The 26,911-nt window shown below is 43.8% G+C and overlaps 1 protein-coding gene across 4 annotated transcripts in view; it reads left to right on the top strand.

The window, feature by feature from the left end:
* TMEM232 (transmembrane protein 232) overlaps positions 1-26,911 on the top strand; it is a 530,130-nt gene that overhangs the window by 290,407 nt on the left and 212,812 nt on the right. For all 4 annotated transcript variants that reach the window (XM_063964108.1, XM_063964107.1, XM_063964106.1 and 1 more), the window contains 2 exons: positions 835-1,054; positions 17,841-18,010. In XM_063964108.1, the coding sequence (XP_063820178.1) occupies positions 835-1,054; positions 17,841-18,010 (390 nt within the window). The remainder of the gene's footprint in view (positions 1-834; positions 1,055-17,840; positions 18,011-26,911) is intronic.

Below are 26,911 nucleotides of genomic sequence, written 5' to 3'. Positions count from 1 at the left end.
CCCGGCGGTCAAAATACTGATGCCGGAATCCTGTCACGTCTTAGAATGCCCAACACATTACCGGCGCTGGGATCCCGACCACTGGAACCCCGAACATTCTTCTGCTGGGTGCTGGAGAAGTAAGCCGCGGGGTGTGGGGGTGTTAGGTTAGGTTTAGGCTGCGGCAGAATGGTTAGGTGTAGGCTGTGGGTAGGGGGAGTTAGGTTTAGGCTGCGGTTAGGTGGTTAGGTTTAGGCGCCCCTGGGGAGGGTTAGGGTTAGGCTGAAGGGGAAGGAGGTTTATGTTTAATCTGTGGGGAGTGAGGGTTAGGTTCAGGCACCACCGGTAAGGGTTAGAGTTACACTGCAGGAGGGGAGGGTTAGGTTTAGGTTTCTGGTAGGGATGGTTAGGGTTAGGATCATTTGGGGAAAGGTAGGTATAATTACCTTTCCCCTGTCGGGATTCCAAACATTGAGATGCCGTGGACGGTATTCTGACCGCTGGCACCCCGATCGCTGGCGTTTTATACCCAACGCGTATTGAGTGCTATTTATATTTGAGGTATTGGGCTCCTGGCGCAAACATTATATATATATATATATATATATATACACACACACACACACACACACACACACACACACACACACACACACACACACACACACACACACACACACACCAATAGAGACATGTGGCGGCACTCCAGAAATGTGGCTACACACTTCTGAATTGCAACGTTTTAGTAAGGGTTTTACTTTCATCAGGGAGAGAGAGATAATAAAATTGGCATTAATAGTGTTTTCAAATGGAAATTGACCTAATTTTTCTCTTTTTAAAATTGTATCTTCATAGTCATCAATGCATACAGCGAGCACTTTTTCCCAATGGCCATGGCAAGTTATCTGTGGTTACACGTCGGTGCTTGCAGACGTTTGCTTGCATGGGACTACATCAGATATCCAGAAGCATGCATTTATTGGCTTCTCGAGTGAGAGTACTATGCATGAGGGAAACAACGAAGCCAGTTTAAATGGTTTATTACATTTTAATCCTGCGAATACATCAGATTCCAGTAAGTAAACATAGTCTTCATAAAGTTGTCAAACAGTCATTATAGCAATTTATGTGGTATTCTGGATACTAGTATTACTGTGATATGTTACAAATTCCTTCTACATACTGATGCCGGATGTTGGCAGTTCTTAGTCTGTATGGTAATTAAGGTGTAAGCGTGGGCATTGCAGGAGCAGGCACTAGACATTCCTTGTTCAACGCCTGCCTTTAAAGAATGTAGCCAGCAATGTTAATGGCTTCATACTACTTTCCCTCTACAGCAGCTGTGTTCTCTTTGAAGTATCATCAGATCGATTAATCAAGTATTTATTGCTTAAATAAAATAAGAATCTTGTGCTATCAGCCTTTGTATGCCTAAAAAAAGATATAAAAATAGCAAAATACAGTAATTAATGAATAAACAAACATATAATTTTACTATGCACCTATGCCGAAATCTCTTTCGTTCCCTAATGTCGTACCTCCAGTATCATTCTCTGCCAAGGCTGTATGTGAAAAGCGGATTTGTTATTATGAAATCTGGTGACTGTCCACTTTTCTATGCAGTGTAGCAACTGATTGCACGGAATCATGGGTCCTATGTGACCTCTTCACGGGAAACACAAGCATCACACACATCACTTTCATTTACGATATGATAGTTTTGTAGATTTGTTACAAAAATCATTGTGTCCTCATATCCTTGCTTGCAATCGCTCCAAATAGCCCTGTTTGGTGCTCCACGGAAAATGCTACTAAGCTGTGCCATATATCCCACCACACAGTATTGTACTTAATGAGCATCTTTTTCAATCTGCAGTTTTGACAAAAACACAATTCTACAAGTAACTTACATGATTACATGTAGTAGTGATACAATATGGACCCTAATTAAGAACTAGGCCCCATTCCCCCTGTACGGCATATTGTATCACAGTATTTAAGCCTCACCACATGGCGCAAAAAGGATATTTAACTAAGCGCAGCTCTGTATTGGTAGTAAATTATCTTTTTTTTTGGTGGGAACACAAATTAGGTCAAATATACAGAGTGTATAACTAATATATCTTATTATAGCATGCCATAGTTAAAAGTTCCAGGGACAGATTTATCAAACCTTGGAGACAGGGGCGTTTCGACAGAGGAGGGGGCCCGTGTGCATCTCCAGGTGCCCCCACCTCTGTACGGCGCTGTGCATGGCGCCCACCATGATCAAGAGACCAATTTGGCTACCGCGCATGCGTGGCAGCCATTTCGGCTGCAATTTCCACCGGGATCGCAGAGCCTGACGCTGGCTCAGGAAAGGTAAGTATTAAAATGGGTGCAGTGTGTGCGGTGTGGGCCCCCGCTGGACCCAGGGGCCCGTGTGCACAAGCACACACTGAACCCATTATAGAAATGCCAATGCTTGGAGAGAGATATGGTACCAACCAATCAGCTCCTGTCATGTTACAAGCTGTATTTGAAAATGATAGGAGCTGATTGGTTGGTATATTATAAGATCCACATAATAATCCAGCAGATTATTCTCTCCACTTTATCTCTACTCTCTACAAGCTTTGATAAATCTACCTCATATTATCAATCCTTTGTGTCAGGGCCGTAGCTATGCCAATTGGGGCCCCATAGCATAAGTCCCCCCCCCCCCCCCCTGTGGACTACTCAAAGATCAACCCCACCACTACTTAAAGACCCCCCCCCCCCCCCCCCCCCCAGTGGACTAACCACTCATCATTTGGGCCCCGTTTGCTGCTTTTCTATATATATTAGCAGTGTGCTGCTGCACTGCAGCCACATCTGCTCTCCCGGCTGACTCCATCTAGTCTCTCTTCACAGGCGCTGGGAAGAGGCGTGGCCATGGTCCGGTGATGTCCCTGCATACTCAGCCACGCCTCCTACCAGCATCAGTTAGGACTCAGGAGAGGTGCAGATGGTGTCATCTGGGTGAGCAGGTGTGGTTGCAGTGCAGCAGCACACTTCTAAGAGGTAAAAGCAGCCAGCAGGGCTTGGCAACTATGTGCAGGAGAAAGGCCAGGCCCCAGAGACAGACCGGGCGCCATTGCAGCCATATCCCCTGCACCTGTTGTAGCTACGCCTTTGCTTTGTGTGCTGGAAAAATTCCGTTATCAGTTACAGTACTGTTAAGATAGGGTGAAATAGGACCGACATACTAACATTTTCTGCAGTCTTCTCCTTTGTCTGGACTTATTCTTTGATGGGTAACAACAGTGCAGTGCACAGGGATCCTTGAAACTAGTTTTAAGTGTCAGTTAAAAATATTGGGAGACATTTTGTTTTCTTATAAAACGTATTGTATACTGTAAATGGCCGATGAAAACCTTTCATTATAAATATGAACATTATTCTGTTTTGGGCAGTTTTTTCTGTGCCTAATAAAGTCCCTAAACATAGTTTTTGTTGATCCATATAAAAGTGTGGTTAGAAGTGTTTCTCTTTCTTCAGCCACGTTGATGCCATATTTAGTTTCCCAACTGTTATATACTTATTTTTTTGAAACAAGTAATGCTTTGACAGAAATAATATCTTTAATGTTTCAATTATTTGTATGCAGGAACCATGTGTATTATATTATGCTGAAGCAATTAAGTAGAACAAATAAAAAAATTATATTGATACAATAAATCTTAGGCGGGTATTGAAAAAGGAAAATAAAATGCATTGTTTTATTGGTGAATCAACAGAACATATTAAATTCAATCCATCACTTTACCCTAAGTGGACACTTAATACTGTAGGTATGCAATATAACCATAACCATCGCATAGGAAGATTTAGCAGAAATCTCTTTTGTGTTGTACATGCACCACTGGGTGTTTTTTGCTTAATGAAAGTAACTCATTTTAATGTGAAAAGGCTTTTAAATGGAATATCATTAAATGGTTTCCCATTATCTTTTACACATTAGACCTTTGGTCTGACATCTACTCTGGAGCCTTCAGCTTTCCATCTTCCATTGAGCAGGGTCCCATGCTCACATCATTGTTTCCTCCACTTTGCTCTCTTTGGCAAGCTCCAATATATATTGGCCTTTCAATTAGGTACATTGACCCTCATTCAGCATGGATCGCATTTCTAAAGCTGCTCGCAGGGAGCTTTGCAAATGTGATCCATAGTAATGCAAATGCAGTAGGTGTTAAACACCTCCTCCGTGCATTTACAATCCCAGTGCTGCGACTGTGTCTCAGCCTGGGATCAACGTTGCAGTGTTCCCCATCAGACTGCTAGCTGAGTGAGTCTCAGCTTACTCAGGCTGGCCGTCGCAGAGGGCCTTGCTAGGTCAAGAAATCTGCAACCGAGATGCAGACCTTGATTTCACCACTCCTGGAAAATGAGGGGGGGGGGGTGACATGCCTCCATTTCCAAATATACGCTGGCTGTCTGTCTTCGCCCCTGCCCTGCCTCCTGAACGCCTCTGCTTGTTAATCAGGCAAAGGCTATCGGAAAAATGCGAGCCACAAAAAACGGGACCCGCTCTACACATGCGCAGAAAGGGATAATCGTGAAACTGAGCAGAGGATAACACAATCCATACTGAATTAGCCCCATAGTGCCTGATTCAGAGTTCAGAGCTAGGCAGAAAAAGGATAAAAAATTAGAGCTGTTTATACATTGGAAAAACCATGTTTCATTGCAGGTGGGGCAGATTTTATAATGTACAGATAGATATATAGTTGGGAAGGGGTGTGTCCTAGCTTAATTCTAGATTTTATTGTAAAAATAAATTACAGCATTTGTTCGCTACATGCAAAAGCAGAGTCAGCATTGTCCCTGCATGCATATTTATTATTTATTAACAGTTTTTTTTATAGCGCACATATATTCTGCATATATATTTATATAAGAAATATATATTTGCACCCCTATCATTGAAACATGGTTTGTTCCAAATTGCGCTTCTTTTATTTTAGCTTTCATTGGTGAATGCGGCCCACAGTGTATTGGGTATAGGGTCTCTCTTGCTATGATCAAAGACAAGAGGCGCTGAAGGTGATTGCAAGAGATCTGTTTGTATCTGCATGCAGTCAGATGGGCTTTCTCTGGCACAGTCACATCAATTAGAGATGAGCGCCTGAAATTTTTCGGGTTTTGTGTTTTGGTTTTGGGTTCGGTTCCGCGGCCGTGTTTTGGGTTCGAACGCGTTTTGGCAAAACCTCACCGAATTTTTTTTGTCGGATTCGGGTGTGTTTTGAATTCGGGTGTTTTTTTCAAAAAACACTAAAAAACAGCTTAAATCATAGAATTTGGGGGTCATTTTGATCCCAAAGTATTATTAACCTCAAAAACCATAATTTACACTCATTTTCAGTCTATTCTGAATACCTCACACCTCACAATATTATTTTTAGTCCTAAAATTTGCACCGAGGTCGCTGTGTGAGTAAGATAAGCGACCCTAGTGGCCGACACAAACACCGGGCCCATCTAGGAGTGGCACTGCAGTGTCACGCAGGATGGCCCTTCCAAAAAACCCTCCCCAAACAGCACATGACGCAAAGAAAAAAAGAGGCGCAATGAGGTAGCTGTGTGAGTAAGATTAGCGACCCTAGTGGCCGACACAAACACCGGGCCCATCTAGGAGTGGCACTGCAGTGTCACGCAGGATGGCCCTTCCAAAAAACCCTCCCCAAACAGCACATGACGCAAAGAAAAAAAGAGGCGCAATGAGGTAGCTGTGTGAGTAAGATTAGCGACCCTAGTGGCCGACACAAACACCAGGCCCATCTAGGAGTGGCACTGCAGTGTCACGCAGGATGTCCCTTCCAAAAAACCCTCCCCAAACAGCACATGACGCAAAGAAAAAAAGAGGCGCAATGAGGAAGCTGTGTGAGTAAGATTAGCGACCCTAGTGGCCGACACAAACACCGGGCCCATCTAGGAGTGGCACTGCAGTGTCACGCAGGATGTCCCTTCCAAAAAACCCTCCCCAAACAGCACATGACGCAAAGAAAAAAAGAGGCGCAATGAGGTAGCTGTGTGAGTAAGATTAGCGACCCTAGTGGCCGACACAAACACCGGGCCCATCTAGGAGTGGCACTGCAGTGTCACGCAGGATGTCCCTTCCAAAAAACCCTCCCCAAACAGCACATGACGCAAAGAAAAAAAGAGGCGCAATGAGGTAGCTGACTGTGTGAGTAAGATTAGCGACCCTAGTGGCCGACACAAACACCGGGCCCATTTAGGAGTGGCACTGCAGTGTCACGCAGGATGTCCCTTCCAAAAAACCCTCCCCAATCAGCACATGATGCAAAGAAAAAGAAAAGAAAAAAGAGGTGCAAGATGGAATTGTCCTTGGGCCCTCCCACCCACCCTTATGTTGTATAAACAAAACAGGACATGCACACTTTAACCAACCCATCATTTCAGTGACAGGGTCTGCCACACGACTGTGACTGATATGACGGGTTGGTTTGGACCCCCCCCAAAAAAGAAGCAATTAATCTCTCCTTGCACAAACTGGCTCTACAGTGGCAAGATGTCCACCTCATCATCACCCTCCGATATATCACCGTGTACATCCCCCTCCTCACAGATTATCAATTCGTCCCCACTGGAATCCACCATCTCAGCTCCCTGTGTACTTTGTGGAGGCAATTGCTGCTGGTCAATGTCTCCGCGGAGGAATTGATTATAATTCATTTTAATGAACATCATCTTCTCCACATTTTCTGGATGTAACCTCGTACGCCGATTGCTGACAAGGTGAGCGGCGGCACTAAACACTCTTTCGGAGTACACACTTGTGGGAGGGCAACTTAGGTAGAATAAAGCCAGTTTGTGCAAGGGCCTCCAAATTGCCTCTTTTTCCTGCCAGTATAAGTACGGACTGTGTGACGTGCCTACTTGGATGCGGTCACTCATATAATCCTCCACCATTCTATCAATGTTGAGAGAATCATATGCAGTGACAGTAGACGACATGTCCGTAATCGTTGTCAGGTCCTTCAGTCCGGACCAGATGTCAGCATCAGCAGTCGCTCCAGACTGCCCTGCATCACCGCCAGCGGGTGGGCTCGGAATTCTGAGCCTTTTCCTCGCACCCCCAGTTGCGGGAGAATGTGAAGGAGGAGATGTTGACAGGTCGCGTTCCGCTTGACTTGACAATTTTGTCACCAGCATGTCTTTCAACCCCAGCAGACTTGTGTCTGCCGGAAAGAGAGATCCAAGGTAGGCTTTAAATCTAGGATCGAGCACGGTGGCCAAAATGTAGTGCTCTGATTTCAACAGATTGACCACCCGTGAATCCTTGTTAAGCGAATTAAGGGCTCCATCCACAAGTCCCACATGCCTAGCGGAATCGCTCCGTGTTAGCTCCTCCTTCAATGTCTCCAGCTTCTTCTGCAAAAGCCTGATGAGGGGAATGACCTGACTCAGGCTGGCAGTGTCTGAACTGACTTCACGTGTGGCAAGTTCAAAGGGCATCAGAACCTTGCACAACGTTGAAATCATTCTCCACTGCGCTTGAGACAGGTGCATTCCACCTACTATATCGTGCTCAATTGTATAGGCTTGAATGGCCTTTTGCTGCTCCTCCAACCTCTGAAGCATATATAGGGTTGAATTCCACCTCGTTACCACTTCTTGCTTCAGATGATGGCAGGGCAGGTTCAGTAGTTTTTGGTGGTGCTCCAGTCTTCTGTACGTGGTGCCTGTACGCCGAAAGTGTCCCGCAATTCTTCTGGCCACCGACAGCATCTCTTGCACGCCCCTGTCGTTTTTTAAAAAATTCTGCACCACCAAATTCAAGGTATGTGCAAAACATGGGACGTGCTGGAATTTGCCCATATTTAATGCACACACAATATTGCTGGCGTTGTCCGATGCCACAAATCCACAGGAGAGTCCAATTGGGGTAAGCCATTCCGCGATGATCTTCCTCAGTTGCCGTAAGAGGTTTTCAGCTGTGTGCGTATTCTGGAAAGCGGTGATACAAAGCGTAGCCTGCCTAGGAAAGAGTTGGCGTTTGCGAGATGCTGCTACTGGTGCCGCCGCTGCTGTTCTTGCGGCGGGAGTCCATACATCTACCCAGTGGGCTGTCACAGTCATATAGTCCTGACCCTGCCCTGCTCCACTTGTCCACATGTCCGTGGTTAAGTGGACATTGGGTACAACTGCATTTTTTAGGACACTGGTGAGTCTTTTTCTGACGTCCGTGTACATTCTCGGTATCGCCTGCCTAGAGAAGTGGAACCTAGATGGTATTTGGTAACGGGGGCACACTGCCTCAATAAATTGTCTAGTTCCCTGTGAACTAACGGCGGATACCGGACGCACGTCTAACACCAACATAGTTGTCAAGGCCTCAGTTATCCGCTTTGCAGCAGGATGACTGCTGTGATATTTCATCTTCCTCGCAAAGGACTGTTGAACAGTCAATTGCTTACTGGAAGTAGTACAAGTGGGCTTACGACTTCCCCTCTGGGATGACCATCGACTCCCAGCAGCAACAACAGCAGCGCCAGCAGCAGTAGGCGTTACACGCAAGGATGCATCGGAGGAATCCCAGGCAGGAGAGGACTCGTCAGAATTGCCAGTGACATGGCCTGCAGGACTATTGGCATTCCTGGGGAAGGAGGAAATTGACACTGAGGGAGTTGGTGGGGTGGTTTGCGTGAGCTTGGTTACAAGAGGAAGGGATTTACTGGTCAGTGGACTGCTTCCGCTGTCACCCAAAGTTTTTGAACTTGTCACTGACTTATTATGAATGCGCTGCAGGTGACGTATAAGGGAGGATGTTCCGAGGTGGTTAACGTCCTTACCCCTACTTATTACAGCTTGACAAAGGGAACACAAGGCTTGACACCTGTTGTCCGCATTTCTGGTGAAATACCTCCACACCGAAGAGCTGATTTTTTTGGTATTTTCACCTGGCATGTCAACGGCCATATTCCTCCCACGGACAACAGGTGTCTCCCCGGGTGCCTGACTTAAACAAACCACCTCACCATCAGAATCCTCCTGGTCAATTTCCTCCCCAGCGCCAGCAACACCCATATCCTCCTCATCCTGGTGTACTTCAACACTGACATCTTCAATCTGACTATCAGGAACTGGACTGCGGGTGCTCCTTCCAGCACTTGCAGGGGGCGTGCAAATGGTGGAAGGCGCATGCTCTTCACGTCCAGTGTTGGGAAGGTCAGGCATCGCAACCGACACAATTGGACTCTCCTTGTGGATTTGGGATTTCGAAGAATGCACAGTTCTTTGCTGTGCTGCTTTTGCCAGCTTGAGTCTTTTCATTTTTCTAGCGAGAGGCTGAGTGCTTCCATCCTCATGTGAAGCTGAACCACTAGCCATGAACATAGGCCAGGGCCTCAGCCGTTCCTTGCCACTCCGTGTCGTAAATGGCATATTGGCAAGTTTACGCTTCTCCTCCGACAATTTTATTTTAGGTTTTGGAGTCCTTTTTTTTCTGATATTTGGTGTTTTGGATTTGACATGCTCTGTACTATGACATTGGGCATCGGCCTTGGCAGACGACGTTGCTGGCATTTCATCGTCTCGGCCATGACTAGTGGCAGCAGCTTCAGCACGAGGTGGAAGTGGATCTTGATCTTTCCCTAATTTTGGAACCTCAACATTTTTGTTCTCCATATTTTAATAGGCACAACTAAAAGGCACCTCAGGTAAACAAAGGAGATGGATACTAGTATACAATTATGGACTGCCTGCCGAGTGCAGACACAGAGGTAGCCACAGCCGTGAACTACCGTACTGTACTGTGTCTGCTGCTAATATAGACTGGTTGATAAAGAGATGTCTATGTAACTATGTATGTATAAAGAAGAAAGAAAAAAAAACCACGGTTAGGTGGTATACAATTATGGACGGACTGCCTGCCGAGTGCAGACACAGAGGTAGCCACAGCCGTGAACTACCGTACTGTACTGTGTCTGCTGCTAATATAGACTGGTTGATAAAGAGATGTCTATGTAACTATGTATGTATAAAGAAGAAAGAAAAAAAAACCACGGTTAGGTGGTATACAATTATGGACGGACTGCCTGCCGAGTGCAGACACAGAGGTAGCCACAGCCGTGAACTACCGTACTGTACTGTGTCTGCTGCTAATATAGACTGGTTGATAAAGAGATGTCTATGTAACTATGTATGTATAAAGAAGAAAGAAAAAAAAACCACGGTTAGGTGGTATACAATTATGGACGGACTGCCTGCCGAGTGCAGACACAGAGGTAGCCACAGCCGTGAACTACCGTACTGTACTGTGTCTGCTGCTAATATAGACTGGTTGATAAAGAGATGTCTATGTAACTATGTATGTATAAAGAAGAAAGAAAAAAAAACCACGGTTAGGTGGTATACAATTATGGACGGACTGCCTGCCGAGTGCAGACACAGAGGTAGCCACAGCCGTGAACTACCGTACTGTACTGTGTCTGCTGCTAATATAGACTGGTTGATAAAGAGATGTCTATGTAACTATGTATGTATAAAGAAGAAAGAAAAAAAAACCACGGTTAGGTGGTATACAATTATGGACGGACTGCCTGCCGAGTGCAGACACAGAGGTAGCCACAGCCGTGAACTACCGTACTGTACTGTGTCTGCTGCTAATATAGACTGGTTGATAAAGAGATGTCTATGTAACTATGTATGTATAAAGAAGAAAGAAAAAAAAACCACGGTTAGGTGGTATACAATTATGGACGGACTGCCTGCCGAGTGCAGACACAGAGGTAGCCACAGCCGTGAACTACCGTACTGTGTCTGCTGCGACTGGATGATAAATGATATAAAAAATATATATATATCACTACTGCAGCCGGACAGGTATATATTATATATTATATAATGACGGACCTGCTGGACACTGTCTGTCAGCAGAATGAGTTTTATTTTTATAGAATAAAAAAAACAACAACACACAAGTGAAGTCACACGACGAGTGTTTAACTTTTTCAGGCAATCACAATATAAGTATACTACTAACTATACTGGTGGTCAGTGTGGTCAGGTCACTGGTCAGTCACACTGGCAGTGGCACTCCTGCAGCAAAAGTGTGCACTGTTTAATTTTAATATAATATTATGTACTCCTGGCTCCTGCTATAACCTATAACTGGCACTGCAGTGCTCCCCAGTCTCCCCCACAATTATAAGCTGTGTGAGCTGAGCAGTCAGACAGATATATAATATATATAGATGATGCAGCACACTGGGCTGAGCCTGAGCAGTGCACACAGATATGGTATGTGACTGAGTCACTGTGTGTATCGCTTTTTTCAGGCAGAGAACGGATATATTAAATAAACTGCACTGTCTGGTGGTCACTCACTATATAATATTATGTACTCCTGGCTCCTGCTATAACCTATAACTGGCACTGCAGTGCTCCCCAGTCTCCCCCACAATTATAAGCTGTGTGAGCTGAGCAGTCAGACAGATATATAATATATATAGATGATGCAGCACACTGGGCTGAGCCTGAGCAGTGCACACAGATATGGTATGTGACTGAGTCACTGTGTGTATCGCTTTTTTCAGGCAGAGAACGGATATATTAAATAAACTGCACTGTCTGGTGGTCACTCACTATATAATATTATGTACTCCTGGCTCCTGCTATAACCTATAACTGGCACTGCAGTGCTCCCCAGTCTCCCCCACAATTATAAGCTGTGTGAGCTGAGCAGTCAGACAGATATATAATATATATAGATGATGCAGCACACTGGGCTGAGCCTGAGCAGTGCACACAGATATGGTATGTGACTGAGTCACTGTGTGTATCGCTTTTTTCAGGCAGAGAACGGATATATTAAATAAACTGCACTGTCTGGTGGTCACTCACTAGTAAACTCTCTGCACTCTCTACACTTCTACAGTACTCCTCCTAGTCCTAAGCTCCAGTAAATCTCTCTCTTTTATAATCTAAATGGAGAGGACGCCAGCCACGTCCTCTCCCTATCAATCTCAATGCACGTGTGAAAATGGCGGCGACGCGCGGCTCCTTATATAGAATACGAGTCTCGCGATAGAATCCGAGCCTCGCGAGAATCCGACAGCGTCATGATGACGTTCGGGCGCGCTCGGGTTAACCGAGCAAGGCGGGAAGATCCGAGTCGCTCGGACCCGTGAAAAAAAACATGAAGTTCGGGCGGGTTCGGATTCAGAGAAACCGAACCCGCTCATCTCTAACATCAATGCGACCATGCCGTCCTGCTGCATCCCTGGTGTTTTAAGTAGGAAATAAGTTCTGCACAAGTGTAGAACTGATGTCCTGATGCTGGCCCAGCCCCCCGACATTCCTGCTAATTTTGCTCCCCAGTATGCTGTGTGGACGGCACTGTAGAGCGTATCTGCTGGACATGAAATGAAAATATGGTATATTCCACAATGAGCACTGTTGCTGATCCCTGTACTTTGAGTGCAATTATCAGCAAAGGTACTGATAATCAGCCCTCCCTGGGACTCTCCCCGCTATGCACCAAACCCAAACCTGATTCTGTGACATGACATTATCATTGTACACCTTGTCAAGTTGGTGATGAATCTCAGCTGCTTATGTGCCCTTAATATGCAGAAATCTGATCACACTACACATCTCAATGTTTGACCATGTTTCCACCAGTCCCGCCATCTTACACCTGATGTTGGGACAGTATGAATGTTATGAGGCCCAGTATAATGGCTGTGAGGGGAAGCAGTAGTCTACTTGCTCTGGCCTGACAGGAAATTAGAATGACATAGAGAACATTATACATGTGAGAGGTCTTGTTGCTTCCTTACTTACTGAACCACTCGTATGTTTTACAAAGCTATAAAAAATCTGATAATTGGGGAAGACGGACATACAATACAGCAGATATTGGGACATAAATAATACAAAAGCACATGTTCATTTTATTCCAAGAGCAAGTATTAAGTAACCTCACTTACAAGTCAGTTTCTAGCATGCCAGCATGGTTAGGCGATATATAAAAATACTGGACTGCCCTGGTTTCTTATAATTATGTAAGTATACAATCTATTGTACAGTATAATCATAGCTGTAATAGAAGTCATCCAGAGAGTTTAGTAGGAGTTTCAGTGACCGAGACAGCTGAACTTGCTTGTGTTTTATGAACAGCATTATCTCAGGTGACAACAATATGGAGCTCTAAGGACAAACATACAGTACATTGTTTTGTAGTGTAAGGCAAAACAGTCAACAACTGCAAATTAGATAACTGCAAACAGTGCTGGAGCAGGGCTGCTACCAGCACCGGGAAGCACAGTGTCCAGATCGCCGTTAGGATGATCCGGTCGGTTGTACAGGTTGCATGGTACATGCCCAGAGCTTCCAATGGACGCACAAGACAGCCCTGCAGCAGGCAGTCAAATGCAGTAACTGTGGGGCTGTGATGATGCTTCCACTAGGACCCTTCTTCCTGGTCGATGGCACCACTCACTCCTACTTACAGCCCTGACTGCTAATTTCACAAAGAAGGATATCCTACTGTATACCCTTTTCATACAGAAGCCCCGGCTCTCACCCGTGTCTGATCCGTTTCACACCGCCACCGGACAAGGGTTATTCATACAAGACATTTGGAGATTACATTATCTCCAAGCACTCCTGAGCTTGCCAATCAGTAGCCTTTAAGGCATGACCTATGTCATGCCTTTCGCACTGCTGCCGACCCCAGTCGGATCCAGAAATAACCCAGGTAGCGAACCCGAGATACACAACCAGGGTCGGTTTTTTACACAGATCTGGGATCTAGTTTGCACCAGCTTTCCCCTGCAATATACTGGGTTCTCAGCTCAGTATGAAAGGGTAATAGTCAAGCTGTAGTTCACAAGCCATTCATCACACCTGGCAATGTACATTTGTTAATTCAGTGTCTGATATAAAGCGCTAATCAAAAGAAGTCCACAGCCATGAGTGCATTTACCCCCAAAAAATGTAAAGGGGGTGGTTACGTTATTTCGCATGGAGTACTTTCCTCGAATACCTTGTGTGCAGTCATTCCCTTTCAACTTAACACCAATGTGTATTGCTACTTAATGATATCTAGTGATTATCATTACCCCTTATTGCAGCATTTTTTACTTGATGGGTGTGGTGATGATAATGAGAAGGTCATGACATATAGACAACATCAGCCACCACATCTGAATGAACTGTGCTGAGCATTTATGGGGTACTCTAGAATGATGCTGAGACAGTGTTTTCCATCAGCCAGGCATCAGTGGCGTGACTTTCTTATGGAACAATGGTTCTGCATCCCTCCTCCACAATTCCTGCATGTGCCTTTCAATACTGTGTTATACAAACCGACTGACCTCTTGTAGTGGTGCAACACCCTATCAAGGTACTTTATATTGGTGTTATCATTTTGTTTTCCTATTATGTATATAATTATGTATATGCATACTGTATATAAAAAAATCTTTCTAATGTACATATATGGAGGGAGACTGCTAGTTTTATTACTGTATATGTATTTGCTATCATTTACATAATGCTTGAGAATTCTGGTATAATGTGCCTTTAAGAAAGGTGCTTGCTGTATGGAATCAGCCAAACAACTCACTGACTTTTATTTCCTATAGGTCTTCATTTCTTTTGTATAAATATTTCAGACATTGATGTTGGGACAGAATTATGTTTATCATTATGGTCCCCATAAAACTGCTTAAAAAGATGTGCTTTTATTTCTCTACACATGAATGATCGAGAAGCTCTGGCAATAAACTGTTCCTATACATATGAGGAAATATTCCACTTTATAGCCCCCAGCATCCAGAGCTTGCAGTATGCAATATTTTATATTATTTGATTTAAATTGAGAAAGCATATACATCAGGCTACCAATATGGAAAATACTGCTTCTATTTTACATTTGGTGCAAGAAAAAAGTCATTTTTATGATATCATGCAATAAAATATTTATTAGACTTCCAAAGATTAATTTATAATGGTTCAGACTGTGATTGTATTGGCTTGGACTATAATAATTAATACAATGATAACATGTAAGTGCATTTTTCACTAAAAGAAAATATAAGGAGGAGACATAACAGATTGTTTAGATATGAAATTGTATTGTTTTAAATGCTCATTTTTCTGGCTCTATGAATGATCATAAAGTGTCTCATGAAGAGTTTGACTTATGTCCAACATTCAATGGCAAACTCCCACTTTGTGTTACTGTGAGTGTGCAGTAAAACAACATGGACAGCAGCGATTAGCATAAGTTGCAGTTGTAGTCCCCGATGCCTGTGAATTTGGAACCAGGGAATACAAGTATTGGCATCTTAACAGCTTTGTAGGCCCTGGACAAAGCAATGAACTGGGACACCTACAAGCTACATACCCCTTCTGCTATCCCACACCATCTCTCCATGTGCTTCCATACAGTGAATGGCTGTCAGCACACTGATTGGTGTATAGCTCCAGCCCTCCATCAGTCAGCATGCTGACAACTGCAGGCTGGGAGTCAGATAGAGAATGCTGTCTTATCTCTCTAATTGTGTGACCACTACCAGGCCCTACTCAAAAGCCCATAGAATTGTGGAGTCCTCGGCAGCTGCCCAGTGTGCTTATACATTAAGATGGCCATGCATGCAAGTGCAACTGATTACAGTAAGGGCATAGACACCATAGTCAGGCACACCTTCTGGAGATGCAGCCTATGCTGAGGAAGCCACATTTCTAAGTAATGTACACCTGGTTAAAGACCATGTCAGTGATAAGGAGATGCGGTTATATTGCCGGCAGTCGGGATCCCAGCGGTCAGGATACTGACACCGGAAATCCCGACCACTGACAATGCCGCCAGCTGGAATCCCGGCTAACAGGGGCTATTCCCACTCGTGGGTGTTAAATAAACTTGAAAGCGTGGGGATGGATTATGAAACAGTTAAATGGATAAGAACCTGGTTGCAGGATAGGAAACAGACAGTTGTAGTAAATGGTGTGCAATCTATGGAGGAAAATGTTACCAGTGGAGTACCCCAAGGATCTGTACTTGGACCAGTTCTCTTTAATGTCTTTGTTAGTGACATTGCAAATGGTATTGAAAATAAAGTATGCCTTTTTGCAGATTATACAAAGATATGCAACAGGGTAGACACATCGGGAGGGGTAAAACAAATGATTGATGACCTAGGTAGGTTTGAGAAATGGTCAAGAACGTGGCAACTACAGTTTAATGCTAAAAAATGCAAAATGTTGCACTTGGGTCTCAAAAACCCAAAGGTTAAATATAGTATCAAGGGTACTATAATGGAAACTGCTGAGGAGGAAATGGATTTAGGAGTCACTATTTCAAGTGACTTAAAGGCAGGAAAGCAATGCAACAAAGTAATGAGAAAGACAAATCAGATGCTTAGTTGCATAGGGAGAGGAATCAGTAGCAGGAAAAAAGAAGTAATAAGGCCACTGTATAGGTCATTGGTACGGCCTCATCTGGAATACTGTGTCCAGTTCTGGAGACCATATCTCCAGAAGGATATAAATACATTAGAGAGTGTACAAAGAAGGGCAACTAAAATGGTGCATGGCCTACATCACAAAACTTACCCAGAAAGGCTAAAAGATCTTAACATGTATAGTCTGGAGGAGAGAAGGGAAAGGGGGGGACATGATAGAAACTTTCAAATATACCAAGGGTCTTAACGAAGTTCAGGTGGGAAACATTCTTCAAAGGAAGAGAAGTATTAGAACTCGAGGACATACCCTGAAACTGGAGGGAGGCAGGTTCAGGGGAAATGTAAGTAAAAATTACTTCACAGAAAGGGCAGTGGATAAGTGGAATAGCCTCCCATTAGAGGTGGGAGAGGGTAAGACTGTAGAGCAATTTAAACATGCTTGGGATAGGCATATGAATATCCTTACAAAGAATTAAGGTTCAAAAAGTGCTGAGATTACCTAAAGGATAAAAAAAATGGGCAGACTAGATGGGCCAAGTGGTTCTTATCTGCCGTCAATTTCCATGTTTCTATGGGTGTCCACGACACCCATAGCGTGGGACAAGAACCTGGGGCAAGCGCAGCGAGTATATGAATCTTGCATTACACCATTTTCTTCTGTTATTGTTCTGCGTAGTTATGACATAGTTACTTTTATTTCAGGTTATGTAATTAGTAAATAAATGAATTATTTTGATGGATGACACTCACTGCAGTGAAATAGATGGCATATTGTGTTATGTGGTCCAAACATTTGTAAAGCTCTGGTCACTCGGAATTTAATGGTAATTGGGCAATATGTCTGTCATGGTAAAGTGTGATGTTGTGATAGTAAGAGAATGGAAAGACGCAAGCAACATTTCTAGAGCAACTTATTTTATTGCTTTTATTGTTTCTTTTATTACATTCTCTGTCAGCAATTTTCTTTTAAAGGAGGAAAACCGCAATATCTTTTAATAATGATTACTGGCAGGATGTCTGTTGTGTGTAAGGAAAATATTTTTCAGCTATACCTGAAAGTTATTTTTAATATCTTTTATTTTAGGTTTATAGTTCTTTAAAATTATGCCCTCAAAATTGAATTTTTTTTTTTTTTTTTATCCAACCTATGTTCCTGATGGGAATCATTTCTGTCTAATAAATAAAATAAAAAAAATACAACATAAAAATCTATTGTGTTTTGGCCATATTTTTGTTAAAGGGTCACATAGTTAAATAGTATATCAGTATATCATGCATCAGCCCTTTCTTAAAATACATGGGTCAGAACTTTTTCCTGAGTACTAATTTTATGTAGCCATATATTTATATTTATTTTATTTATTTTTTTGCTTTCAATTTGGTATCTCTAATAATTATTTTTTTGCAGACCATTTAAAATGGATTATTTCATACTGTACGATTTACAATCTCGTTAAAATCTGTCATGAACTTCAGTGGGATTTAAGCAGAGATAGTCTCAGAAATGCAATATGGAAAGCACTGGACCAAAGAAAAGGTGTAGAAAAGGATACCCTGGATGCTGTGAAAATAGCAGAGGTTTGTAATCACAGAACAGTCATTAAGGACTACATGTACTATACTTGTGAATGCAACAAACTGTGTCTGTCCTTTAACTAATAAGAAATATCAACACTAATAATGTGCCTGACAAATATTCATTTAATTTTACTTGTGTATCAACTACATTTGCCCATGGAAAACATAAAAACATTAGAGCAAACTGAATCTGGAAATAGGTCTAAAACTAGGTAATATTTTTACTAATTAAAACCTTCTGCAGGTCATAGCTAATATTTGGAAATAGGCATAAATAGTACAGTGCAAAGATAATAAAATAGTAAAACTAAAACAAATCTATATATATAAATGCGAAAGCCCTCACTCACTCACTCATCACTAATTCTCTTAATTCCTGATATGTTAGGAAGCTGAAATATAACATAACATAAAATATGCAACAGGGTAGACACACCAGGTGGGGTAAAACAAATGATAGAGGATCTAGGTAGACTAGAGGAATGGTCAAGAGTCTGGCAATTACAGTTTAATGCCAAAAAATGCAAAATCATGCACTTGGGTCTCAAAAATCCTAAAGCTAAATACAGTATTAATGGCACTATACTGGAAACTACTGAGGAGGAAAGGGATCTAGGAGTTACTATTTCAGATGACTTAAAGGCAGGTAAGCAATGTAACAAGGCAATGAGGAAAGCTAGTCAGATGCTTGGCTGCATTGGGAGAGGAATCAGCAGCAGAAAGAAAGAAGTAATAATGCCACTGTATAGGTCATTGGTACGGCCTCATCTAGAATACTGTATTCAGTTCTGGAGGCCATATCTTCAAAAGGATATTAATACATTAGAAACTGTACAAAGGAGGGCAACTAAAATGGTGCATGGCCTACATCACAAAACATACCCAGAAAGACTAAGAAATCTCAATATGTATAGTTTGGAGCAGAGAAGGGAAAGGGGGGACATGATAGAAACTTTCAAATATATCAAGGGTTTCAACAAAGTCCAGGAGGGAAACATTCTCCAAATGAAGAGAAGCAAAAGGACACGAGGACATGCACTGAGACTGGAGGGGGGGAGGTTCAGGGGAAATTTGCGGAAAAATTATTTCACAGAAAGGGTAGTGGACAAGTGGAATAGCCTCCCATCAGAGGTGGTAGAGGCTAAGACAGTAGAGCAATTTAAACATGCATGGGATAGACATAAGGATATCCTTACAAAGAAATAAGGATCAAATAAGGTTAGAGATAAAAAATAATATTAAAAAAAAAAAAGGGGCAGACTAGATGGGCCAAGTGGTTCTTATCTGCCGACAAATTCTATGTTTCTATGTTTCTAGGTGTTCTTCAGGTGGGAAATAGGAGAACTACGGGGGTTGACATAATGACGTCATTACCGATGCTTGGCTTGTGTTGCGTGAATGATAACGCCCAAAGAGACAATCGGATCAAAATTTGGATTGCATCTCCAGTGTGTAGAATTTAATAAACTACAAAAATGGTCCTGTCACTTTTTACCGTATCTCTCACTCACTGACTGACTGACTCATCACTATTTCTCTTATTTTCCAATATGTTAGGAAGCTGAAATTTAACATAAGCATTCTTCAGGTGGGAAATAGGAATACTATATAATTCGAATTTTAATAAACCTCCCCTAAGGGATGAAAAGGGGGTTGACATAATGACGTCATTACCGATGCGTGGCTTGCGTTGTGTGAACGATAACGCCCAAATGAATAATCGGATAAAAATTTGGATTGCACCGCCAGTTTGTAGAATTTAATATACACAAAAAAGTTCCTGTCACTTTTTACAGTATCTGCTACGGGTTCTGCTCTGGTAACGCCAAGAACCATGGATTAATATTTACTTACATTAACACATCTCAAATTTACAACTCTGTATATTTACCAAATTATTAACACTTATGTATATGTACAACCGTGAAAATCAGAAATTCCCATGCGAAGAACGGGTAGAACAGCTAGTACATCATAACTATTAAAAACTAATACAAGTAATACAATTAATTATGGTATAATATTCAAGTTGCACTGTTTTTATATATGAAATCACGTTTTATATTAAGACTAAGAGGCATCTTCCTATACAATGTATTTGGCATTCTACATAATGAAGTAGAATACTGCAAGCCCTTTATATAGTACAAACACTTATGTGTACTAATGCTGACAATATGAATGTCACATGAAACATGTCACATGTTCTTAAAAAGTAATGATAGCAGCGCTAAATAACAATGAATTGTCTGGTAAATGTTTAAAAATGTAATACATTAAAAACAAAAAAGCCAAATATGAGTAAAATACAATCACATGAAAAATTGATAAGGCCACTTTGTTATTCCCACATTGCATCAGCGTTTCATATTAAAGTGACTTGTTCCTATTACATTTCTAGTAAGGGGCTTTACATGCACCATCTGGTAAATTCATTATGTCAGCATAGGTTAGTTACCCTTTTAATCACCGCTGTAGGATAAGTTGCAAAGTCCTATTACTAAATCCGATAGAGGTCCTCACTAGTATGCAATGTCCTGTCAGCTGATTAAATCCTGACGTGTTTTGCTTTGTCCATACAGCTTTACCTTTGATAAAGCTGCATGGATACAGCGAAATGCATCAGGATCCAACCACCACCCACTGCAACTGTTGTGACTTGGACCAACTTAGTATCACTTAGCTTTTTATGGGACTGGAACTCTTTAAAGACTGGGCTCTGTTCATCAGCTGACAGGACATTGCATACTCGTCAGGAACTAGTTAGGCAGGAACATATTAGGCAGGAACTGTAGTTGGCTTGACCATCCCAGAGATGCTGAAAGCTGAGTAGACTAAATGGATGATCATGCAGAATCTGTAGAACACTGCTAGAACTGGAATCTGAAGATGACTGGACTGGAACCAGATAGGTGACCGGACTGGAACCGGATAGGTGACTGGACTGGAACCGGAATAGTGTCACTGAATGGAACCGGAGTGCTGACAGTGCTGGAACCGGAATTAATACACTTAATGGAACTGCAATGCTAACCAGGCTGGAACTGGGATGATGACACTAATGAAACTGGAGTGCTAATCAGGCTGGAAATGGGATGATGACACTTAGTAGTCTCTTGTTGAACTAGATGGTATGGCAGAGATTCCCAGAGACTTGGTATAATCAGACTGGAACAGAGCAGACTGGATCATAATAGATACAGAGTACCTGGGTGCTCAGCACAGAGCTGTTACTTCATGAGAAGCGACAGTTGTACTGGCAATTTAGTGTCAGCAGGAAGTCCCCTTTATAGCACAGAGTGCCCACTGATTGGAAGCCGCAATCAGCTGGGTTGGAGAAGCTCCTGGATTGGTCCATGGAGAGTCAGCTGACTGAAACCAAGATGGCGATGCCCATTGCCTGTTAGGGAGGTAACTTTGGTTTAGGTCCAAACACCAGGAAATGGAGCACCATTTACATCCTGAGACAGTGGACAGTGGTCGCAAGCGCTGTGCAGCACTACACATGAAGACAGCGGTAAGCTGCTGGAAATGTCATGCAGGCACAGCGCCAATGGAACCTGTGTGAACTGGGAGCAATGTATGGAAGCAGCATGCCCAGAGCTCAGTGCCAGCCAGGACAGACACCGCAGTGGTAAGAAACTAGTTTAACACTCTGGAGCGTGACAATGGACAGTTAATGCTGTATTTTCTATTGGCAACAAAAATCCAAAAATCACTGTGGACTGTTCAGATTTGTATTAGGCAGACTTGAGAATATAGTTGGATGATCTGTACTTCGTATGCCCCATTACATTAGCCAATAACGCACATTTCAATAGACAATACCGCACACAGTCATCTGTCTGCTCAACGAAAATATTGTCAACTTGTGCTTGACCAAAGCCATTATAGAACTGACCATTTCTTGATTAACCAAGCTAACATACGTATTGGCCCTCATTCCGAGTTGTTCGCTCGCTAGCTGCTTTTAGCAGCATTGCACACACTAGGCCGCCGCCCTCTGGGAGTGTATCTTAGCTTAGCAGAATAGCGAACGAAAGATTAGCAGAATTGCTACTACATGATTCTTTGCAGTTTCTGAGTAGCTCCAGACCTACTCACAGATTGCGATCAGCTCAGTCCGTTTAGTTCCTGGTTTGACGGCACAAACACGCCCTGCGTTCGGCCAGCCACTCCCCCGTTTCTCCAGACACTCCCGCTTTTTTCCCTGACACGCCTGCGTTTTTTAGCACACTCCCGGAAAACGCTCAGTTACCACCCAGAAATGCCCCTTTCCTGTCAATCACTCACCGATCAGCAGTGCGACTGAAAAGCGCCGCAGAATCCACAGCAAATCTACTAAGTTTTTAGTTAAATAACTAAGCGCATGCACCCTGCGTGCCTTGCGCATGCGCATTTAGCAACAAATCGCAGCATAGCGAAAATCGGCAACGAGTGAACAACACGGAATGACCCCTGTATTGCTTCTACAGCCAGCTTAGAGTTATTTATTGATTTTGATATAAAATACTGAGACAACCATGTGACTTGAAAGATGGCAAATATGTAAAATGTACTCCACAAATGAATTGAACAGTTGTAAAAACATTTTCTGTCTCATCATGATAATTTGGGTCCACAGGTGTTTCAGTTTTTGGAAAATCAACTTTGTGAGTTAAATATTTCTTGTGAGCTTCAAGGAAACACAGACATATGCTGCTCACATGGTATCTTCTACCCCCACTATGCCATAGGGTTGTGATGATGATGCGAATACTCTTACTTCAAACTACTTCTACCTTTTCTCTAATCATTTGTGCTTTTCTTTTTCATTATTCTCCTACTTCTGCCTCTTTTATTTGCCTATTTCATTAAGCTCCTCCCTTCTGTTTTGCTTTTAGAATTTTTACATTTTTTCTTTCACCGGACTGGGGAAATATTTTGAGTTCTAATCTTAGTGGCTCTTTTACATTTATCAATGTGACAATTTATACTGTCCTATGTCTGCCCTGTATCTTTGGGCCTAATTTAGCATGAGTTGTAGTTTTGCGAAAATTCGCAAAACTACAACTCTTATCTCTAGCTTGCAGGGGGCCGACCAACACAGGGCGCTGGCATGTTTAGGGTAGCCTTCTGCCTCCGCAGCCTGGCTGTGAAGGCAGTCGCTGGGCCGCCATGTTTTGGGTCACAGTGGCTGCATGTGACGTCACGCAGCCAATGTGCCTTGCGCAGCAAACAGACCGGACACGCCTCCGTTGTCCGGCCACAAAGCCCCCAAAACGCTGCGACGATGCCCCGTCACCACCCCCCACCAGGACTTAGATTGCATTCGCAATCTAAGTCCTTGCGCAACAGCATGCATGCATGCATGCGCAGAAGTGCGGCAATTGCCGAATAACATTTTCCGCACTACGACGATCAAAGCTGAATTAGGCCCTTTGTTGTCTCCTGTTGTTTATTATATTCCTTAATAAAACATTGTTTGCAAATATATATATATAACTCGGTGGGAGGGCGTAACTCAGTGGGGACTTGAACAGCAGAAATAAATAAAGAGACTAAGCTCTAAAGTCAGGTAACGTTTCAGTTTTGTTTAACTTTCCTCAAACACAAAATAACATACACATACCTTTATACCTCCACCACTCCTCGTGCAGATGCCCTTCCGGCCCGGTGCCTCGGCGGGGGTAGATGACGTCATTACTCACCGTCGTGTGCAGCGCGCTCACATCCCCAGCCTCGCTCCAGTAACCTAGGGAAACAATAAACAAAACATAATCACACAGTGCAGTACAAGCAGACGCCTTCTCCCCCTTGCATGAGATTGGACCATATACCATGCCAATCTTATAATACATGTACAATCATGCAAAACTTTGCATGTTATTATGTTTTGTTTATTGTTTCCCTAGGTTACCGGAGCGAGGCTGGGGACGTGAGCGCGCTGCACACGTCGGTGAGCAATGACGTCATCTACCCCCCGCCGACGCACCGGGCCAGGTCTCAGTCGTCTAGCAAGATGACCTCTGAGAAAGGTGACTGAAACCTGGGCCAGGTGCATGTCCTTTTATACAATGTTCGAAAAACAGTACAACGGGGAATGTAAGCTCTTCTTCCATTGGTACAGGGGCAGGACATATTCAGTACACCGTGCGTCGTTGGTCAGTTTGAACACTTGGCGATGCCTAATTTTGGGATGTGATTATGGTTGTTTATCGCTGAGCTCCCGCCTAAAGACCAGTTCAAACCGACCACTGTATCATACAAGAATATACATGAATCCGGTATCGCTAGTAACTTGTTGCCGCAATATGTTACAATATCCTCACAACCACCGGATTACTACTTATGTGACCCTGAACAATTTGATCCCATACACTGTGTCCTTATGCAGTCCCCTCCCTGTACTACACGTATGGCTGGATACATAATGAATTAATACCTTTATTTCTCTGACGTCCTAGTGGATGCTGGGGACTCCGTAAGGACCATGGGGAATAGACGGCTCCGCAGGAGACTGGGCACATCTAAAGAAAGCTTTAGGACTATCTGGTGTGCACTGGCTCCTCCCCCTATGACCCTCCTCCAAGCCTCAGTTAGATTTCTGTGCCCGGCTGAGCTGGATGCACACTAGGGGCTCTCCTGAGCTCCTAGGAAGAAAGTATATGTTAGGTTTTTTATTTTCAGTGAGACCTGCTGGCAACAGGCTCACTGCACCGAGGGACTAAGGGGAGAAGAAGCGAACCTACCTAAGTGGTGGTAGCTTGGGCTTCTTAGGCTACTGGACACCATTAGCTCCAGAGGGATCGAACACAGGACCCGACCTCGTCGTCCGTTCCCGGAGCCGCGCCGCCGTCCCCCTTACAGAGCCAGAAGCAAGAAGGTGGTCCGGAAAATCGGCGGCTGAAGACTTCTGTCTTCTCCAAGGTAGCGCACAGCACTGCAGCTGTGCGCCATTGCTCCTCATGCACACCACACACTGCGGTCACTGATGGGTGCAGGGCGCTGGGGGGGGGGCGCCCTGAGCAGCAATATTAACACCTTGGCTGGCGAACTGACACCATATATAGCCCCAGGGGCTATATAGGTGTTTATTAACCCCTGCCAGAACTTTTACAATAGCGGGAGAAAGCCCGCCAAAAAAGGGGCGGAGCCATCTCCCTCAGCACACTGGCGCCATTTTCCCTCACAGCTCTGCTGGAGGGATCGCTCCCTGACTCTCCCCTGCAGTCCTGCACTACAGAAAAGGGTTAAAAAGAGAGGGGGGGCACAAATTAGGCGCAGTATATATATATATATATATATATATATATATTATGCAGCTATAAGGGAAAACACTCTCTATAGGTGATATCCCTGTGATATATAGCGCTCTGGTGTGTGCTGGCATACTCTCCCTCTGTCTCCCCAAAGGGCTTTGTGGGGTCCTGTACTCTGTCAGAGCATTCCCTGTGTGTGTGCTGTGTGTCGGTACTGCTGTGTCGACATGTATGATGAGGATAATGATGTGGAGGCGGAGCAAATGCCTGTGAATGGGATGTCACCCCCTGCGGGGTCGACACCGGTGTGGATGGACTTATGGAAGGAATTACGTGACAGTGTCAACTCCTTACATAAAAGGTTTGACGACATAGGACAGCCGGCTGCTCAGCTTGTGCCTGTCCAAGCGTCTCACATGTCATCAGGGCTCTAAAACGCCTGCTACCTCAGATGGCAGACACAGATGTTGACACGGATACCGACTCCAGTGTCGACGACGATGAGACTAGTGTACCTTCCAATAGGGCCACCCGTTACATCAGAGCCGGCCATAGGCATAGGCAAACTAGGCAATTGCATAGGGCATTTGATATGCCTGTGGGCATCAGCAGCTTCTGCTGATTAAAATGATATGCGGCATGCCTATATTCTGTGTGTAGCATTTCATATGCAGATACAGCCACAGTCTCACACAGTATGTAGGCATGCTGCATATAATTTTAATCAGCAGAAGCTGCTTGTGTATCCTAGCCACATAGCAATGCAAATAAGATGCATTTTTATAAAAAAAAAGGTATGCCCGGCGTTAGCATTGAGGCAAGATTTATGAGGACACATCTGTATCCAAGCAGAGGCAGAGGTCACAGTGTTAGCGGCAGTGTGAGTGCTGAGTGCATGTGAGTGGGTTAGTTGTGCAGTAGTGTTCGGAATATGTGTAAGGAGCATTATGTGTGTCATGTAAAAATGCATTAATAATGTACAACATATGTGTAAAGGGGCAATATGTGTGTCATTATGTGTATAAGGGCATTAATAATGAGCGGCATATGTGTAACAGGGTACTACTGTATGTGTGTCATTATGTGTATAGGGGCACTAATAATGTGCAGCAAATGGTCGGGCGATGCCGATTCAAAACGGCACATGGAAGTTTGCCCTAGAAGGGGGTGGAACTGTTTGGGGATGGTCTTTCTGACCTCGTTTCCACAGCTACAGCTGGGAAATCAAAACTTTTGCCACAAGCTACCCCACAGCAAAAGTAAGCACTGTATTATCAGGTACAGTCCCTTCGGCCCCAGAAAAGTAGAGGGCTAGAGGCTCATCTTTTCTGCCAAGAGGAAAAGGTAGAGGGAAAAAGCTGCAGCACACAGCTAGTTCCCGGGAGCAGAAGTCCTCCCCTGCGTCCGGTAAGTCCACAGCATGACGCTGGGGCTGCTCAGGCGGACCCGGGTACGGTGGGGGCCCGTCTCAGAAATTTTCAGCGCACAGTGGGCTCTCTCACAGGTGGATCCCTGGGTTCTTCAAACAGTATCTCAGAGGTACAGGCTGGAATTCGAGACGTCTCCCCCCCCCCCCGCCGTTTCCTAAAATCTGCCTTACCGGCAACTCCCTCTGCCAGGGAGGCAGTGTTATTGGCTATCCAAAAAACTGTATTCACAG

This window comes from Pseudophryne corroboree, chromosome 1 (assembly GCF_028390025.1).
Source record: "Pseudophryne corroboree isolate aPseCor3 chromosome 1, aPseCor3.hap2, whole genome shotgun sequence".
Lineage (NCBI taxonomy): Eukaryota > Metazoa > Chordata > Amphibia > Anura > Myobatrachidae > Pseudophryne > Pseudophryne corroboree.
The sequence above is the reverse complement of the archived record's forward strand: the minus strand, read 5'-3'. Positions and strand labels throughout refer to the sequence as shown.